The 21383-nt window shown below is 40.0% G+C and overlaps 1 protein-coding gene across 7 annotated transcripts in view; it reads right to left on the bottom strand.

Moving 5' to 3' along the window:
* SLC4A4 (solute carrier family 4 member 4) overlaps window positions 1–21383 on the bottom strand; it is a 370587-nt gene that overhangs the window by 151876 nt on the left and 197328 nt on the right. For all 7 annotated transcript variants that reach the window (XM_042251504.2, XM_060417186.1, XM_042251503.2 and 4 more), the window contains exon 7: window positions 155–231. In XM_042251504.2, the coding sequence (XP_042107438.1) occupies window positions 155–231 (77 nt within the window). The remainder of the gene's footprint in view (window positions 1–154; window positions 232–21383) is intronic.

Below are 21383 nucleotides of genomic sequence, written 5' to 3'. Positions count from 1 at the left end.
CTTTCCAAGGAAGTGAGGGGGTGGGGGGGGGGAAAGCCATCAACACATATTGGTTCATTTGAAGTTAGGAAACCACCATTTCTCATCTCTTCCCAGCATCTTCTAGATATACATTTAGTCTTACACTTTAAAGAAGCAAGAATTCCTGGCTTACCTGGTCCTTCTCTGGTTTATCAGAAATGTCATTCAGGCTGGAAGAAGTCAGGTTCCTGTGGGTCATGGCTGGGCTACCTGTAAAAACAGAAGGGGACCGTAATTAAAGACTTCTCATCAAAAACACAAAGCTTCTGGTTGTCCACTTCATGAATGCTAGTAGATGATGATGGGAATGGTGATGGTGCTTGAGCTGTGTTAGGACTCTCCCGAAGTTTTCCAGAGTTGGAAAGTAAGGTGAGAGAACTAACATGGTTAAACAAAAAATATCTCAAAGACCTTGTTTAAGTCTTCTTTCTCAGCTTTATTTCCAGACAAATTCAGCTTTGAAAGAAAGGTGTAAAACTTATATACGTAAAAATAAATTTACTCCTGGTTTTGGCTTGCCCTTTACATCCTAATCTATTTCTTTGCCTATAGATGTGGGCTCCTTCCTCATTTCAGCAAAGCTGGCCCCAGGACAAAAGGCCTGGACCTCCTCTCTGTCAGCCTCTGCAGTCCTTTCTAGGCGCCACCTGCTCTGATCAACCCCCCAAACCATCTGTATTCCATTCTCTGGCTAACATTTTATCAGGCATATTTCTCCTTAGTGGGCATCTGAGCCAGGACCCCTATACTTTTCCTCAGTGTTATCACTGCTCCCCTTACTTCCTGCATTCCCATTTACCAGATTAAAATAAGCATATCCCATCTTCCTCCCTAACATGCCAAACTTCTCATTCAAGTCAAGGGACAGATTCTATCAGGAATACTCCATGAGCAACAAGCTCCCCAACAGTATAGGTACTGTAGATAAAATCCACCGGCAAATCAGCCAGTCACTTCAGATGCAGTCACACAAGAACAGACGGGGGCACATCTAGATGAGAGACCATCTTCAAATAAACTGGTTAATCAACAAAATACTGAGCTTTCATTTTGCAGGTGAACTTGAAATTTCTCGGCTTACTAAGCAAAAGAATAACTTTTCAAAGGCAGGGTGTTTGACCCACCCCTGCAAGGTGCTGAGTAATGTATTCCCCATTTAATTCTCAGTGATCTGACTCAGTCTGGTCTTCACACTAAAAGGACAAGGGTTGAAAAACAAGCACCCAAGTTCGAACACAGCTTCATGCTTGCTTCCATGTAATTCTTCAAATCACAGACTTCCATTCCTTCAGGCCAAAACATCACACAAAATTTTACCAAAGATTAAAATCTACTCCTAATAATTTAATGTCTATATAACAGCTACTCTTTAAATAATATAATTGTCTTTAACTACTAGATCAATTTTCTTGAGCTGGCAAAACCAGAATTATTTTCCACTCTGCTGCATTTCATTGAGTAAGCATGGCCTAGATCTCTTAAACCCTTTACCTGGTAGGATGCTTTATTCTAGGAAAATTTAAGCATAGGGCATTTTTCAAAGGAAAGTAACATCTGAAAAACTGCTTTATAAGCGCAATTAAAAGAACCTCTTTGAAAGCCACATTTTCTTCTCTGAACCGCATACAAGGTTTCTAGGGTCCATTTAATACAAAAGACACCAGGCACAAACATGAATGCCCCCAAATAACGCTGGGCTAGAAACTAACAGGAATTGATGAGTACATACAATTTTGTACTTTACATTAAAAAACAAAACCAGTTTTTTTTGTTGTTGTTGTTTTTTTTTTTTTTTACTAAATGGGTGAAGATTCTACCTACATAAGCAAAAAAAAAAAAAAACAAACAAAAAAAAAACTGAACTATTTATTCTTTTTCCCCCTGAACCTTAAACTTCATATTTTGTAGTGGAATATAGCCAATTAACAATACTGTGGTAGTTTCAGGTGAACAGCAAAGGGACTCAGCCACACATATACACACATCCATTCTCCCCTCAAACCCCTCTCCCATCCAGGCTGGCACATAACACTGAGCAGAGTTCCACGTGCTATACAATAGGTCCCTGTTGGTTATCCATTTTAAATATAGCAGTGTGTACATGACCCTCCCAAACTCCCTAACTATCCCTCCCCACTCGGCAACCACAAGTTCATTTCCTAAGTTTGTGAGTCTCTTTCTTTTTTTTAAGTAAGTTCATTTGTATCATTTCATTTTAGACTACACATATAAGGGAGAAGGCAATGGCACCCCACTCCAGTACTCTTGCCTGGAAAATCCCATGGACGGAGGAGCCTGGTAGGCTGCAGTCCATGGGGTCGCTAAGAGTCAGACACTACTGAGAGACTTCACTTTCACTTTTCACTTTCATGCATTGGAGAAGGAAATGGCAACCCACTCCAGTGTTCTTGCCTGGAGAATCCCAGGGACAGGGGAGCCTGATGGGCTGCCATCTCTGGGGTCGCAAAGAGTCGGACACGACTGAAGCGACTTAGCAGCAGCAGCAGCATAAGGGATGTCATATGATATTTCTCCTTCTCTATCTGACTTAACTTACATTACTGAATTATATATTGTTAAAGCAATGAAGCCTTAGCAATCCTGTTAAAAGCAGCTTATGTAAATAAACAGGTGTACTGATTTCTAATTATTAAATCAACTGTATATAAGCATGAATATTGAATAAATTTGAAAGCAATTTTTCACTAAGTAATTTAAATTTTCTAGGCAAAATTCTAAATTCATTGATTTACACTGGAAATTCTTCATAAATACTGCAAAGGTACATTTCACCCAAGCACTGTCCTGCTGCTGCTGCTAAGTCACTTCAGTTGTGTCCGATTCTGGGTGACCCCATAGATGGCAAAGTCAGAAGCAGACAAGTAAGGTTTCCATTATAATGGTAATCCTGACTGACGTTACAACTTTTCCAAGAAAGCTCATATACTGCCGCATTTCTCTTGTTTCTGAAAGACAGTTACAGGATAGCTATCTGTATTTGTATTATATTGTGTGTGGGGGGGGGTGGGCAGGGGGTACATAGAAAAGGCATAGGAACAAGGGAGATGCAGGAACCAGATGCGGAAGAAGAGGCCACTGTTAGAAACAATCACATCCATTGTCCCTCCCAACTTTATCTGATTCTCATTAATAAAAGTATTATTAACAGTTTCACTGATGTTTAACTTTGTAATATACTGAAAGAATTCAGAAGTCAACAATTCTAGGTAAACCTTAAGCAAGATGATCAGCATTCTTGCACCTTTCCCACCTCCCTCCCTAGAAAACTCTCCACCTCTACCCTTTACAACACCCTGAACTAAAGACAAAGGCTTCCTAAGGTTCCAACTCAGTAGTTCCCACAGTATGGTCCCCAAACCAGCAGTAGCAGCATCACCTGAGCACGTATGAGAAATGCAAATTCTTGTGACTCACCCCAGACCAATTATATCAAATGCTGGGTATGGGGCCAAGCAAGGTGGGTTTTACCAAACCTTTGAAATGATTTTGAAGCAAGTGAAAGCTGGAGAACCACTACTCTAAATAAACCAGTTTCTTAACCACAGGGTATGTCCTAGTTGGAACTGAACTGCATGAAACATACATAAATTGAAGTAGCAAAAGAGGCAGATCTGATAACCTTGTCCTCCTCCAAGCCACTGCTCAAAACCGTCCCATCTCAAGCAAATCATGGAGTTAGCTTCTTTGCCACATAAACACACACAAAAAGGACTGTACACAGCCTTTCCTCTAAATCTTCACCTGCACAATCAATAGGCTTCCCTGGTAGCTCAGATGGTAAAGAATCTGCCTGCAGTGCAGGAGACCTGGGTTCAATCCCTGATTTGCGAAGATCTCATGGAGAAGGATATCATAGAAGAGGATGAGAAGGCTGAATCACATCACCGATGCAATGGGCATGAACTTGGGCAAACTTTGGGAGATGGTGAGGTACAGGGAGGCCTAGCATGCTGCAGTCCATGGGGTCACAAAGAATCAGACATGACTGAAGTGACTTGAGCACGCACACATTCAATGAATAACTTTGTTATCAGAATTCACTATTTAATCAGCCTTTTCCAGAAACACATCACCCAAATCAAAGAAGGCAAGGACAAGAGATTACAAACCAGATTATACCTGGGAATCAGAAATTTCCGTGTGGCACTTTAGCAAACCTGGGAAACTTACACAAAGAGCCCCTAACAATGTTCTATCATGGATAATTTGTACCCAATAGTCAATAAGACACACTGTCAGGCTAAGTCAGTGTTTTCTAGAGTTTTGGCCTATAATGTAAACTCAATATACTGCAATATTGAGGGAGTGGGGGTAGTAGAAACAAATGTCATTGTGAATCAAAAAGGTGAAATAGAAATGTACCCAAAAGTATGCTACTTCTTGTGTAGGTAAAGATTCATCTACTCAGAGCAGCAGAGAATGCAGTGGTTGGATAGTATCACCGACTCAACAGACATGAATTTGAGCCAACTCTGATAGTGGAGGACAGAGGAGCCTGGTATGCCGCAGTCCACGGATTTGCAAAGAGATGAACACAACTTAGCAACTAAACAACAACAACCACTAGTAGGCCTTTTCTTTCTAATACACAGGGCACATGAATGTTTTATACCTGCTCTTGGTCTAAAGCAATTTTGTTTTTTCAAATCTAATTTTTACAACAGAAAAAGAAGAACCAGCCTTGAGTGAATAATCATAATGCTTTCCATATCATTGTATTTTGGCCATAAGAAAAAGAAAGCTTGGAGGAGCACATTTTCAAGCAGTTTCACACAATTGAAAACAATTTCATTTTCAAAGTACCCACTTGGCAGGTACATACTGTCTTCTATAAAAATTAATTACATTCTGTACAAAGTTTGAAAAACATTGTTATTCTTTAGCACACATGTAGCAATTCATAAAGTCCTTTGCAACTGTACCTGTTAGATACTATAAAAAGAGGTAGGAGAATGTACAGCATAGAAAAATGATGATACTTATATGTGTACATGTTAAGTAAAAATGTAAATATGTATGTGATGCAATGACACATAAACTGACCTCCCCATCTCATACCTTCATAATGAGACTACAGGATATATTCTCTGTACACCTCACTGACTCACTGATACTTTTTCCCCCTATGTTGACATAACAAATCTACTTTAAGATGTGTATATCTAAGATTAAGGGTCAACAAATCTTTCTGAGCACTAAGTAGTTTAATTTGCATTATCTTACTTAATCCTCAGATAAACACTCTGAGATCAGTATCATTATTACCCCTTACACATAAACAAAATGAACTTCAAGTTCATGTTCACACAGCAAGTGTCAATTTAAATCCAGATCTCTTAATAACAATTCAGGGGTGTTGGGGGGGTGGGATTGGTCTCTCTATGTTATTTACATAAATAAACATATAAACTTCATCGTTTCTAATGAAGAGAAAATATAATGTACAACCACAAAAGATATATCCTATTTCTACGGCAATTATGTGCAATATAAAATCACCAAGGAGGTTTAAGCCAAAAATGTTCTTGGTTTCAAAAATGGCATCTGCATTTCTTTACTTTTTCATTTTCATAAAGTAAAGGAGAAAAATGTTCAACTCAGCTACTCTGCTTGCCACAGTGATTGAATAGTAGCTCAAAACCACAGCCCTGTGAAAAAGGAGAAAGGTACTAAAAGCAATAGCAAAGTAATTATAAAAGCAGTAATGCTACACACTTCTGAATGTCCGAATTCACAGTCATAACCAAGTATCTGTAAGATTCCACAATGAACATACAGCCAATTCTCCACTATTTCCATACTGGTTTCCCACCTTTCAAGAAATTGCAATTTCTTCCTATTTCAACCACTAAGAACAGGAATATAACAGGACAGGGATAATAAATCTGTTGAGATATAACAAGTTTGACTGAGAAATCATTCTAGAAGCAATGGTTGAGATAAGCTTGAATTCTGTCAAATCAGTTTCTTAGTCTTCCATGGCAACAGACCATCAAGAGCTGTCCCCACCAAAAGTAATTTTTAAAAAAGCATGTTATCAAGACCTCCAACCCATTCTCAGTGCCCACCTCCAAATAAAATGCAGAAATATTTAAAATAGAAATATGAGACTAAAGAAAGTTTAAAACTTTATCAGTAAGAGCTCTTTGAAAGAATCTCATAACTAATAGAAAATCAGTTTGGATATTTTTGCTTGTATAATTTTTAATTATTTTGTTTTATTTAGAGGATTTCTGTTGTTTGCTCATGATTTAATATCATGTAAACTCCAAGAACGCAAAGCCAAGGCCTTTGGTTTGTCTTGTTCACAGCTACAGCCCCAGAGCTTGGCACCAGTGGCACTAAATAAATACTTGTGAATGAATGAACAACAGCAACTGGGTATCACTTTACTTCCATTTGGAGTTACTACTATAAACACTACTGTTCAAAGTCTATTTCTTATGGAGGGAGATGCAATGTGCAGACTCCAAGAAACTTCAGACTTGGAAAGCCTTAGAGTAAATAAGGAAGAAGTTTGTAGCTGGCCCAGAACTAACGGAATGGAAAGACACTGCCAAACTGGCTAAACGCCTGTCAGTCAGCAGTAGAAACTGAGGTAAGAAGCAACGAATGTGAGAAAGAGACATCCTGTGTGCAGGAAGAATCAGGTGAGAATGAGGGGAGACATAAGGGAAGGTGTCAGGACCTCACTGAAAGGAAAGGACAGCCTTGGGCAGAGAAAAGTCTGGGGAACAGATACAGAATGAGGTTGGTTTGGAAAGTTAAAGCAAATTTGGAGGAAGGAAGAAGACATCAAAAGATCCAGATAACTATGAAGTATGTGAGCCAAGTTCTAGCCAAAAGCTGGAGTCATCCCTAACGTGTGGGGCAAGGATGACGGAGAAGACATCCTTACAGAGAGAAATGGAAGAAAGCAGAAGCAGAGGCAGTGCAAACACAAAGACTATTCTCTGTTTTAAAGACCAATCTCTATCTTTTTGAGATCTCTGCTGTCTACAGGCCCCTTGATAATCTACCCACCCTCAACTTCTTTGACCGTATTCTCTGTGTTTTTGAATTTTCTGAACTACTCTGTTGGCTTTTCCCAAGATTCAGTGTTAGGGTTTCAATATCTCTATGTTGAATACACAGCCTTTGTTTCTTCTAAGTCTTTTTAAATTTCAACCAGCAAAAGCAAAATACTCTCACCAGAGTGACTCCCATTCGCAATCCAATGATATTGCATTGGATATTTAATTTTTATTATGATCTAAAATAAAAATTAAATATTTATTATGATCTAAAATGGCTTCCCTGGTGGCTCAGAAGGTAAAGAGTCCGCCTGCAGTGCAGGAGACCCGGGTTTGATCTCTGAGTCGGGAAGATGTCCTGAAGAAGGAAATGGCAACCCACTCCAGTATTCTTGCCTGAAAAACCCCATGGACGGAGAAGCCTGGCAGGCTACAGTCCATGAGTTCGCAAAGAGTCAGACACGACTGAGCAACTTCACTTTATGACCTAAAATAGGTAGTTAAATTTTTTAAAGGCATTTCATTCTCTTTCTGTGCACACACAATATACACGTGACATTTGAAAAATCTCTAATCAGCTGCAGAAACATTCAGAAACAAACAAGGACTAAAAGACTTACTGAAATAGGAAAGTCCCCATAAAGGACTTCAGGGCATCTGTGGTCCCTGTGATTACATATAGTATTTGTAATTCTTTGTGTCAGCTGCACATGTGTGCATGCACACACACAAACATAAAACCATGAACCAAAAGTTACCCTGTACAAAGAATATAAGCGGAAGCATAGAAAATAATTTGTTACCTTATCTCATGAAAGTAGAAAAAGAAAAGAACAGTGATGTCAACAAGACTATGCTATTTAGTAATAGGGTAAGTTAGAAAGATAGATGGAAGATTAAGAAACAAGGAAAGGAATATCTCACTATCTTCATGACCCAAAGCGATTTTACTAAATACTCTCTCATCAGGTTGAGAACCTGCGATAGGTCTCCAAAGCCACAGTATTCCAAGCACACATAACAGAGTCGGATTTCCTAATTTGGACTCTCTTATATCTGTATGTTGATACTGGATCCAAGACACAGTAAAAATTTCACTAATTAATGGAGAAGTTCTCTGAATTGATGAAGTGTCTAAATTTAAAACAATTTAAGAAAGCTACCAATTCAATGTAGTATATGACTTGGTAAATGAGTTTATCCTTCTCCCTTCCTAGATAGTTTTAAAATAACAGATTAAAAACAAAAAATTATAAAATCACATCAATTTAACAAATTAATAGACAACCAACAGAGACAAGAGACTTCAAAAACTTTCTAGAAGCAAAAGAATAGGTAAGTGTATTAGAACCTGAGAGAGGATCAAGAGGGAGGGGGAAAAAAGAGTATTAGAACTTGATACTATTTGTGCTACATAGAAACTACAGTGTGAAATATGTGCAGAAAGTCGTGGAGTCAAAAAAGAGATCTTCCATGAAAAACACTGAAGAAGCTCCACACTGGAAGAGGCCAAGTCCAATGGAGGCCCAAGTAAGATGCAAGCAGAAAGGGATGAGTTCATGGAAAGTCACTGCACCAAAATTTGCTACCATCCCAGTGGGTGCACACCCAGAAGCTGAGGCATTTACACTACAGGGTTCGTTGCTGAAGTGGGATTTAGAACAGGCCAGACAATCAGAGCAGGAGTTTGTACCTCATAGCAAAATCTTCTGATTTCTAGAATTCAGGATGACAGGATGACATTTCCTACTCACTCTAAAACAAACCCTCTTTCAGTTCAGTTCAGTTATTCAGTCGTCTCAGATTCTGTGCTACCCCATGGACTGCAGCAGGCCAGGCCTCCCTGTCCTTCACCATCTCCTGGAGCTTGCTCAAACTCATGTCCATCGAGTCGGTGATGCCATCCAACCATCTCATCTTCTGTCATCCCCTTTTCCGCCTGCCTTCAATCTTTCCCAGCATCAGGGTCTTTTCTAATGAGTCAGTTCTTTGCATCAGGTGGCCAAAGTATCGGAGCTTCACCTTCAGCATCAGTCCTTCCAGTGAGTATTCAGGACTGATTTCCTTTAGCACTGATACAAATCCTGAATACAAATCCTCTTACTTGAATACAAATGAACAATTGAGAATTATCAGATATATGAGAGGAAGCACAAGACTGAACACATACACAACCAAAACACAACTTCAATAAAAGAAATATAATTTAGAAAACTTAAATAAAGATCCTTACTAGTTTGCAAGAGATTTGAGAAGATACTGTATCCATGAAATGTGGACAGAATGCTACAAAAAATAGAGAAGGAAAATGCTTTACAGTTATAATAATTTTCAAGACTACATGTGATAGTAATAAATGTATATGGGCTTCCCAGGGGGCACAGTGGTAAAGAACCCCCTACCAATGCAAGAGATGCAAGAGATGTGGGTTTGATCCCTGGGTCAGGAATAAACCCTGAAGAAGGACATGGCAACCTACTCCAGTATTCTTGCCTGGAGAATCCCATGGACAGAAGAGCCTGGTGGACTACCGTCCATGGAGTCGCAGAGACTCGGACACAAGAAGCGACTTAGCATAGCATATGGGTTAGAAAATAAAATCAAGCGAATCTTCTGAAAAAGTAATGGTCAAGGGGGCAAAGATGCAGAAAACAGGAGAGTATAGAGTATCAATCCATGAAGGCCAATTAGAAAGACATATTAAGAGTCCTACTAAGCCGGAACAAGGAAAATGAAAAAGAGAATGCTATTACAGAGAATATCCTACAGCTAAATTAAGGACACATTTCCTCAATCACAAAGGTCCCTAGAGAAAGTAAACAAAACAAACCACATACACACAATCCACCACTGTATGTAAATAAATCATTAGGAAACTTCACAACACTGAAAGTGAAGCGAATACCCTAAAATTTTCTATCTAGAGAGAAAAGTAGTAAGAACTGCACTTGGCATTCTCTTAAGCAACACAAAAACAGAAGAAGAGAATGAAACTATGTTTTCAGAGCTCTGGAAGAAATATTATTTTCAACCTTCAACTGTATACTCATCTAAACTATCAATCAAGTATGAAAAAACAATACAGAAACTTTCGATCAGAAAAAAAAAAAAAAAGAAAACCAAACAAACTGTCAACCTTTATACGCCCTTTCATACAAAGTTATCTGAAATGTGATTTGCCAAAATGAAAAAACAAAGAAAAAGAGATGGATGGTCTCCAATTTAGGAGAGGAATGACAGTAAATGCTAGAACAGAAGCTGTGCAGCAGGTCTCGGGGCAGCGGTATCTTAAGACGCAGGCAAAGAGAGTAGAGAAGAGAGACAGCAAGGAGGGAGAGCCCAGTGAGAATGAAGCAGCCACAGGGTTTATCCGGGCCCTTCAGATATTGAAAGAGCTTGAGGATACAGTAACAATAGGCAATTTGAAAATATACAATTTAAAACTGCAGGTAAAAGAAAAAAAAACTGTACAAGAAAGAAAATGTAATTATAAACCACAGCATAGCTTTAAAGTACATTCCTATTGTCATAATAATGTAAATATATTTATGAATTTCTGACTTTAACATCAACTGACAGAAAAAGAACAAATGTATTTATAGATAAAGACAAGGATGTAAATCTAACCAATATTGACAATAAAAGGGCTTCCCTGGTGGCTCAGATGGTAAAGAGTCTGCCTGCAATGCAGGAGACCCAGTTTGATCCCTGGGTCAGGAAGATCCCCTGGAGAAGGGAATGGCAACCCACTCCAGTATTCTTGTTTGGAAAATCCCACGGACGTAGTTGCCTGGAGGACTACAGTCCATGGACTCACAATGAGTCGGACATGCCTGAGTGACCTTCACATATTGACAATAAATAGAAGTACCAACGACAGAAATCCAGAAGTAAAAGTGAGGAGAGGGCCAAGGAAGAGCAGGAAACTAATATCCTTTACCGACAAACTGCTGCTTAGTCACTCAGTCGTATCCGACTCTCAGCAACCCCAAGGACTCTAGCCTGCCAGGCTCCTCTGTCCATGGACCTTTCCAGGCAAGAATTATGGAATGGGTTGCTGTTGCTTTCTTCAAGGGATCATCCTGACCCAGGGATCACACTCATATCTCTTGCTTCTCCTGCACTGGCAAGAGGATTCTTTACTACTGAGCCACCTGGGAAGCACAAGATCTTTTGAAAAAATAAAAATAGGAATTAATAGGAAATATCTAAGATTGATAAGTCAGAAATAGCAAGATAAGCTTATGATATAAAGATAAGAAGATAACCATGACAAAGCTGAAAGAAAATAGAAACAATTAAAAGCATTAAAAGTGACTGCTACAAGGGCAGGGTCTGGAAATAGGGAAGACAATACAAACGAGCTTGTTTCTCATTAGAAGTCCTCTGTTTACTTCAATTTCATGATTATTTACACATAGTACTTTAATAAAAAATCTTAATACATATGTTTATGCACCATATGATAGTGTTAATTAAATCTACTTTTATTATTTTGAAATACCTGAGATTAAGTTGTCTATTGATTAGTAGACAATCTTGGGAGTTCTAATTAAGTCAAATTTCTAATATAAACATGGAGATCATGAAGAGTTTAAAATCAATTTTTTTCTTTATTTTTTGGCCATGTCGCAAGAAATATGGGATCTTAGTTCCCTGACTAGAGATCAAACCTGCAACCCCCTGCATTGGAAGCAGAGTCTTAACCACTGGACTGCCAGGGAAGTCCCTAAATCCATTTTTAAGTAGCTTCAAGATGCTCCATGGAGTGATATTTACATTATTTTTAAAATGATGACAAGGGAAATTTTTCCTGGAGGCTCTATCAGAATTATCAAAGATTCGTATCAATAGCTTTAGTCAACAAAAGGCCTTATATCCAAAATGTCTATGAAGGAAGAAAAAAAAGTATGTGCAGAAAAGCAAGCCATTTAACACAGTCCTACATCTGCAGACAAACAAATATATAGATACGGATGTCAATATCAATGTTGATATAGATATAGTTTATTAGTATTATATATAGACATAGATACAGATATAAAACTTTAAAAGAGCAACAGACACATTATCTGGGCTTCCAGCTACAAACACAACTCCTCCTAACCACTCTTGATTTATGGCTCACAAAACGTGACCTGGAGAAAAGCCTTGTGCAGTAACTCCTCCTGATACATATCCAACTAGTTGATACACATTGGGCAATCGGTGATCACAGGTCATACTCAAGTCAGAAAGCAGCCTCCAGGAAAGAAAGGAACAAGGACTTTTGGGCCCATCATGCCCCTATCACATACATGGCCCCAAGTGTTTGCGTGAGAGCAAAAAGGCACAGGGTGTAACAGAGGAGATCAAAGGCACAGGGCGTAACAGAGGAGAACAAATCTGACTCCATATTGGATCTATTCCTTCAGCTCGAACCTTTCCTGCTCTGTGGTTTGTGCTTCGTCATGCTGGCTCTGCACTTTCGTCTAGTCAAACAGTAAAAGAATGCTACCTATATCCTGAAATATACGTAATAGCAATGGCAAAGTTCGGCCTCCCAGGCTGGACTTTCAGAAACGTAATGCTTTTCATTCCTATAGAAAGAAAATTAGCAGAACAGAAAACAACATTTGTCTTGTTGAAGGTTTACAGGGACATCATGACCAGATCCTCCATGGATAGCTGTAAGAACAAAAGATTATCACATTCCATCCGGGGTCTGGTGGGCAAAAAACCCACCACACCCTCTCCCTCTTTAGTATAAAAGAAGCTTGAATTCTAACTCAGGCTTTTCAGGTGGCGCTAGTGGTAAAGAACCTGCCTGTCAATGCAAGAGACTTAAGAGATGCAGGTTCCATCCCTGGGTTGGGAAGATCCCCGGGAGAAGGAAAAGGCAACCCACTCCAGTATTCTTGCCTGGAGAATATCATGGACAGAGGAGCCTGGTGGGCTGTAGTCCATGGGGTTGCAAAGGGTCAGACACGACTGAAGTAACTTAGCACATAAGATGGTTTTTGGAAGACTGGTCTGCCATCTTCTTGGTTAGCTGGCTTTCTGAATAAAGTTGCTCTCCCTTGCCCCAGTTCCTTGTCTCTCAATTTATCAGTCTGTCATACACCAAGCAATATTAACTTGAACTTGGTAACAGGTCCAAGCCAACAACCTTCCCAGTGTATGCTGGCTCGTATACTCATTTTCTCTGCCTTGGAGAGGTTTATTATACAATTTAGCCAAAGTGACATCTAGGTTCCAAATGATGAAATAACTTTGAGGCCTCAAGGGATCCCAGGGTTACTCTGGGGAATTCTGGTCAGAACTAACACAGGCTTAGGATTTCCTTCGTATTGGAAAGCTCAAGTTGAACTGAATGCCCAGTTGATACTGTTTCACTTCTAAATCTCATCTAGTCATCTTGTTCTAAGAAATCCCAAGGCTGAGAGTCTTCAACTCCAAGACACAGACCTGTGTGACATGGACTGCCACGGCCATGGTTTTTCTGGCTGGTGGGTGAGGTGTACAGAGTGGTTAACTCACACCTCATCTCTCTCAGATAAACCTAGTGGGTCCATGAGGAGAAATATAAAAGGAATATAAGGAATAAATCATATCAGCCTGAAACGATGGAAAGAAGTCAAAGGTAGAGTAAGAAAAGATTATAAAATGAAATAGTAATCCCCTATAGAATTGCTGTAAGGATTAAGCGTACAGCAGAAAACTAACACAGCATTGTAAAGCAATTATACTCCAATCAAAAGAAAGGATTAAGCAAGGAAATGCATGAGCAAGCGTCCTACTCAGATGTTCAATAAATGTTAGTTTCTTCTCTTTCCTTTTGGCCTATAATCATAAGCGTAAATCCCCTATGAAATCAAGATCCTTAGAACATGAACTACAATTGCCAGGGTTAGGACCCTACCATTTGTCATTTTCCAGCCTAAGGCAGGATATCCAAAGAACTAAGAGGTTGTAGCTGGAGGTTAAAAGCATCTGAGTTGAGTCAAGAGATGAGGACTGAGGCCCAAATGTAGGTGTCACTCATCACACAGAGGGTATGTAGTGACTTCTGGTAAACCAAAGTTAGAGCACTCTGTCTATGGGGTCACACAGGGTCGGACACGACTGAAGTGACTTAGCAGCAGCAGCAGCAAAAGTGTTATGATGTCTCCCTGAGCGCAGAGGCCATTAGTAATCATTTACTTGAGGAACTTATGCAGCATGTACCTAACTTACTTAGCTGTGCCCCATCATGCTGAAAGGAAGTTCTTTAGGTAACCACTAATGTTTTCAAAGGACACCTTGGTCTCCTTGGAACCACAGGTTCCATCTAGCACCTGTCATTCTGAATTGAGGGTAATATACGCCTTTCTCTGTTTCTTCCTGAAGTGGTATGGAGGGTGATTTGGGTACGAAAACAGACAGTGATAAAATATATGAAGGCTTGCTGTATTGTGTGATGTGCTAAGTCATTTCAGTTGTTATATGAAGCCTTGATCAACAACAACAAAAAGATGCAGAGACTCTAAGAATACTTCACTGGGTCTAGTTAAGATGTTTAAAGATTGCTTAAATCAGAGGGCAAAGGTACTTTCTAGAAAATCTACTTTCTGCTGAACCAAGATAAAATGGGAAAAAAAGCAGAGGATGAGGAAAAAAAAAAAAACTCATGTCAGTGATAACTTGAATCAGTATCAAAAAGTCAGCTTCAGAAATTCCTCCAACAGAGTACTACTGGAAATTTCTCACTGTTATACATGTCTCTTACAGGGAAATAATACAGAAAGCACAATAAGGTTAAATGCCCCACAGGATAGATATTCTGCAATGCTGGCTATGTTATTAGAGATGCAACTCAGAGAAATCACAGAGATAAAGGACACTGAGAACATAAACCAGCTTCTCTCCCATGTCTGGGAGATATGTCTTCCATGTCTTTTTCTCCTATAACAACACATATCTAATATCCTAAGGTCTGTTTATCTACTTTTGATGACAGGGAACTTGGCACTTAATGAAGCAATCTATTCTATTGTAATAAAACTCATTCTTACATTCAGTAAAACATCTGATTTCTCAGGTTAGCAGTAGCATCTGGATGGACCAAGAGACAATATGTGCCAATCAAAGCACACACATGCTAAGAAACAGCTGGATTTCATTTAAACACACAGAACTTCCTAGAGATAATGTACAGTCTCACATGTCCCCAGACTTAACCAAGCATTTTCATAAGGGTAAAGCCCTCGCTTTGTCCTTTATGTTTCCTAACACTGGGGACTTGATCCCTGCAGCCTTCATTCCCTCCCAAGAAGCTGGTAAACAAAGGTCCCTTAATGAGAAAACCCTGTATCCTCATACAAGAGGGATGGATCTCTATCCTTGTCAACAGGGACTGAACCTGGATCAAGTTATCAATCCTTCTTAAAAATCACTGACTTTCATGAATCATTGAATCATGAAGATAAAAACTACACTCAAATCCTAAAACAACAATCTAAAACACTGTTGTTGTTCATGTCCTACTCTTTGCAACCCCACAGATTGCAGCATCCCAGGCTCCTCTGTCCTTCACTATCTCCTGGAGTTTGCTCAAATTCACGTCCGACCCATTCATATAGGGTTGGTGATGCTATCTAAACATCTCATCTTCTACCGCTTCCTTTTCCTTTTGCCTTCAATCTCTCCCAGGAGTCCAAATAATATCTTATTCCCTAAAATGTTTCTGGTTCTGTTCTTTGAAGCAGTAAAGTCTACCTTCCTCTACGTGTTTGTATTAAGCCCAACTCATGAAATGACTACATTGCCCTTTCTCTGATTCCTCTCATCCATACCCTGATGGCCGAGGAAGATTCCTCATTATCTGATCACTTCCCCAAAAATCTCTAGATTCTCATTCTCTGCCTTCAGACATGATCCACCCTTCTCCACAAGCATTTCCAACTTTATTCAAGAGAACCAGCTTAGCACCAATATCACTCTCCCCTTGGCAAAAGCAGGTCTAGTGAGTAGGTCTGCAAAGTAGGTGTCTGCCTTGTTCAATATATTTTCCCAGGACTAGCTGAGCACCAGCCAGGAGAGGTACTTAAAACTATTTAAGTGAATGAATGGACTATTTTTTTTTTTAAATTAATATAACACCCCAAAACTGTATCACTGCAACTGAACATAACAAAATTATCACCACTAAAGGGGAAGTGTTAGTCGCTCAGTCATGTCCAACTCTTTGTAACTCCATTGACTGTAGCCTGCCAGTCTCCTCTCTCCATGAAATTCTCTAGCAAGAATACTTGAATGGGTTGCCATTCCCTTCTTCAGGGGATCTTCCCAATCCAAGGACTGAATCCAAGTCTCCTGCATTGCAGACGGATGCTTTACCATCTAAAGTACCAGTGAAGTACCAAAGGGGATGGGACACGCTGAATCCAAGATGATAACAATTATTCTTACAAAGATAATAGTCACAGCTATCACCAAAATCATTACGAATGATCATAACAACCTACACAGCCTAAGCCTCTAGATGGTTAAAAGGATACGCCACTTTCTTATAGGCTCAAAGCACTTTCCTAGAAACACAGATAGAAATGATTCAAAGATGTCTTTTGGAAACTGGGGAAATGATTCAATCTTGACACAGCAATTCCTAAAATCCAGACCCCAGCTTAGGAACATGCTACAAGAATCTATTTTTAAAGGAAGATTTTTATTAAGGGAAAATTTTGTCATTATAATTGGATTTCTCCTGCTCTTTCTCCTCAAAAAGGATACTGATATTAGTCTCTCCACTATATGCACCTCACGAGACTGTTCTTTGATTTGTAACCATGGTTACTACTTGCAGAACCCATCATAGTATACGGCTCTTTTTGAAGCAAAAGCTGATCATGGCCCGTAATAGTCTGTGTGCTCCAGATGCTTCCTGGAGTTAATAAGAATGGGCCTGAGAAAACACAACCATCCCAGCAAATTATATTTTTGAATGCTGCCTTGTTGCCCCTCATTGAGAAACACCAAGAATTTCATTTTCTGATTTGAAACAACAAAACTGAGTCATCAGTGTCCACATCACTTATTAGCAGACAAGAGCACTATCGGTGGCTAAAAGCAGAGAGATTTGAGGGCACAGAGAATGGCAAGCAGAGACGGAAATAGAAAAGAACTATGTCATCCGGAGTCCACACACCTGAGTTCAAACCCTGGTCCCCCTCTTACCATGTGATCTCAAACACTCCCTGCCAGACAGGCAAGGTCAGAGCAAAAGAACCACCTCAGATTCTCATGGCTTAAAACAAAGGTCATTTATTTCTCCCTTATAATAATAATGTCCACATGGATTTTCTGGGGTTTCTGTTCTACATCTCTGTCCTTAGGCCAGGACCTAAATGCAAAGAGCAGTCCTCACAAGACACACTGCTTGTTTGAAAGAAAAGAAACTCATAAAACATGTATTGACTCTCACAGCTTTCCCTGAGAATGATATCCATCACTTCTGTTCATGCTCCACTGACCAAAGCAAATCATGTGGTCACACCTAACTTCATGTGGGTGAGCAAGAGAGCATTCTTACATGCCCAGAAAAAAAAAAAAAAAAAAAAGAGCTGCAGCAGTTGTGAACAGCCCTAAAGCACCATGTCAGCATAAGTATGTAACCTCAGTCGTGTCTGACTCTTTGGGACCCCACGGACTGTAGCCCACCAGGCTCCTCTGTCCATGGGATTCTCCAGACAAAAATACTGGAGTGGGTTGCCATTCCCTTCTCCAGGGATCTTCCCAACCCAGGGATTGAACCCAGGTCTCCTGTATCACAGGCAGATTCTTTACCAGCTGAGCCACCAGGGAAGCCCTGACCTCACTGAGCCTCAGCAATTTCATCTATAACAAGGCTCAGGGATGCTTACATCATAGAATATTTGATAGGGATGGCATTTGGTTGAATAACTGATGGCTGGTAATAGTTCTAGTTACTTTGGTACTGGTATCTCAACCATGGATAGAATGATCTAGTCAGACAGAAATGGATGTCCTAGCCAAGGAATCAAATTCTCAAATTCTACTACCATTAGCAGTCACAAAAAGGCAGCAGCACTTTCCATGCCAGTAAAGCTGGTGAGCTGGGGATGATTTGAAGACTATGATCCAACACATTCAAAACAATCATTCTTGCTCTACTGCTGCTGCTAAGTCATGTCAGTCATGTCCGACTCTGTGCGACCCCACAGATGGCAGCCCATTAGGCTCCCCCGTCCCTGGAATTCTCCAGGCCAGAACACTGGAGTGGGTTGCCATTTCCTTCTCCAATGCATGAAAGTGAAAAGTGTAAGTGAAGTTGCTCAGTCATGTCCAACTCTTAGCGACCCCATGGAGTGCAGCCTACCAGGCTCCTCCGTCCACAGGATTTTCCAGGCAAGAGTGCTGGAGTGGGGTGCCAGTGCCTTGCTCTAGATTTGCACATTATCTCTCATTTCAGTCTTTCCTCCCATTTTCAGGGTTCAATTAATCAACAAATAATTCACAAAGTGTTGTGTGTCAGGTATTATACACTAGCCACTGAGTTAGAAGCGAACCAGAGTTTTTCTTTCCAAAAGAACCAATTTAGGTAATAAGAATCCCCATTTATGTTCTAGAAACAGCCCACACACTATCAGCATCTGTCATCAAAAGAAAAAAAAAATTAAAGAAAACTAAGTCACACAAACAAGGAAATGTAGATGAATTTGAAAAGACTACCCAACAGTCAAACACTAAAATGGAAAAAAGAGAAAGTTTGCCTCAGGTAAATAGATTCTGTACATTCTAGGTAAGTAGATGGTACAGTTATTCTATTTCCTTTCTTACTTGTTTTCAGACTGACTAAGCTCTTAAAGATGATGAGAGCCCATCTTGTCCATATAAACCTAACGGGGCAAAAGAGATACAAGTGTGACTGATAGTACATGATCTGCAAATAATGTACTGCAAACATTTACTAAACATCTACTAAGTGTGCAATGCTGTGCTTTGCAGAGAAGACTCAAAGATGAGTGAGACGTGGTTCAGGCTCTTTGAGCACTCTGCCAACCATGAAGGAAGCATATTTGTGCTATGGTGTGGTGACAAAATAATGGCTGGGAGAATGAGCGCAGAAATGGAGAGGCACATGGGTGGGAGGGAAGGAAAGGAAAGAAATGAAAAAGAGACTCCTGGAGGAAATAAGAACTCCAAGGATCAATTAAATGCAGTCAGTCATGTGGGAGAAGTTGCAACAGCATGAATAAGGGATACAGAGATTGAAAGTTCTGGAACCTAAGTAAATGAGGACCCCAAACATGACTAGAGCTTGTAGTATCAGAACGGAAATGTCAAGAGATAATTAAGAGTTAAGCAGAGACCAATGCAAGGAGCATCATCTCCTAGGTTAGAGAGCTTGACCTTCTCAACATCGGCAAGGCTGTGAAGTTTGGCCTTGAAAAGACAGGCAATGGGGTACTAAGGTTTTTGAGCGGAGGGAGTGACATGTTTGCATCTGTGACTTAGATAGGTCCTTCTGGCAGTTGTGAAGGATGGATTTCAAGGAGTAAGAATGAAGGCTGGGAAAAGAGGAGGATATTATAATAATTCATGCAAGAGATAATACAGACCCAAAGTAGAGAAGTTGTCATGGAGAGTTAGGGAAAGGCAGGCATGAATAGGAAGGAAATAGCAGAAGGGGATGAAGGACAAGGAGGAGGATGAGATGACAGGGGCTTCTGGCCTGACAAGGGAAGGATGAGGGGCTCCTGAGATGAGGGGCACAGTAAGAGGAATAGAGTTGGGATCCAAATTACCAGGACAATGCTAAACACCCTAAGCATTTAGTTTACCACAGAAAGAAGGCCATTATTTCTGAAGATTCTGCCAGTGATTTTCATCAAAGTAAAATTCTACTGCTTGCTGCCAAGAAGAAATTTCATTATTAACTTTGGAATTGATATCTGCAGCTAGAATATTACATTTGCTTTTCCTCCAGTCTCTCTAATTCACATGTGGACAGACATACTAATTCAAGTAGTTAGGTCTTCAGTGGTCTCCAAGAATTAAATTCAGGCATTGTTTGGTCAATAAAAGCAGTTTACTCTGTATCTGCATGAAACATTCTCCATCAGTTTTGAATGAATCCCTTCTATCTCAGAAGTCTCCCGTAAAACCACAGCCTCAGCAGTTCTTTGGGAGGCCTTGGACTGGCAACTCCAGTCCTTTCTCACTATGAGAAAAGCTCTCTTCCTCCATCTATGAGGGTATGCAGGAGGTGAATATTTCCTTCACACTGGCCTTGCATAGTTTGACATAGCTCTCAGCATTGCCCAAAAGGACACACTCCAAAGTCAAGCCCACAGTTTCTGTTACAACTAGGTGGGAGTCACGGGTGCTATTCACCAAAGATTTCTTAATCTCCACCCTCTAAGCACATGGTAGGATAACAATTCTTTGAAACTAGGTGTGGACATATGACTCACTTTGGTGAATGAAATATGAGCGAAAGTAACACGTCATTGCTGGACACAAGTTATTGAGGCAACCCATGAGTCACTATAACTCTTCCTCATGCTACAGTGATTGTGGAAGCATGAACTGGGATAAGGCTGTTGGCCTGGATCATGCCTAAGGATGATGAACACAGCTCTATCGAGTCCCATATTAAACATGTAATAGCGTGAGAAAAAAACTTCTATGGTGTTAACTGAGAGACATTTGGGGTTAGTTGTCACCGTAGTAAAATCCAGCCCATCTTAATTATTAGTTGTCCTGAAAGCAGCAAAGAAAGAAGGGCAGGAAGTCCCTAAAATTAAGATAACACTCTTAATCATGTCAGGAATTAAACCTAAGGTTTTTAAATTTTCTGTTTATTAATTTACAATAACATAATAAACCCACTGCAAGTTGCCATAAGTAATGTATTTTATGAAAAATAACTGCATTTGCCAAAACAAAAGAACAGCACTGTTTCACATTTTTACACATCTCTTGAATGTATGGCTTCCTCTATATCTAGATTCTCTTGTCTGACTCTGTGTTCAATCTTTTGAGATTTATTGTTTTGGTTGAAAATGACACAGGAAAAATCCAAAGACCTTTCAAACTCTTTGGAGGAGTCTCAGGGGTGCCCAGAGGTCCCCAGTCCCCATTTTCAGAGTCAATTCTGTAGTATGATTGGTCAGAAAACTTTTTCTATAAAGGGGAACATAGTAAATATTTTACGCTTTATAGGCCACACATGGAGAAGGCAATGGCAACCCACTCCAGTACTCTTGCTTGGAAAATCCCATGGACGGAGGAGCCTGGTGGGCTGCAGTCCATCGGGTCGCTAAGAGTCGGACACGACTGAGCGAC

This window comes from Ovis aries, chromosome 6 (genome assembly GCF_016772045.2).
Source record: "Ovis aries strain OAR_USU_Benz2616 breed Rambouillet chromosome 6, ARS-UI_Ramb_v3.0, whole genome shotgun sequence".
In the NCBI taxonomy this organism is placed as follows: Eukaryota; Metazoa; Chordata; class Mammalia; order Artiodactyla; family Bovidae; genus Ovis; species Ovis aries.
Note: the sequence above shows the minus strand (reverse complement) of the source record. Positions and strands in the feature narration are given on the sequence as shown.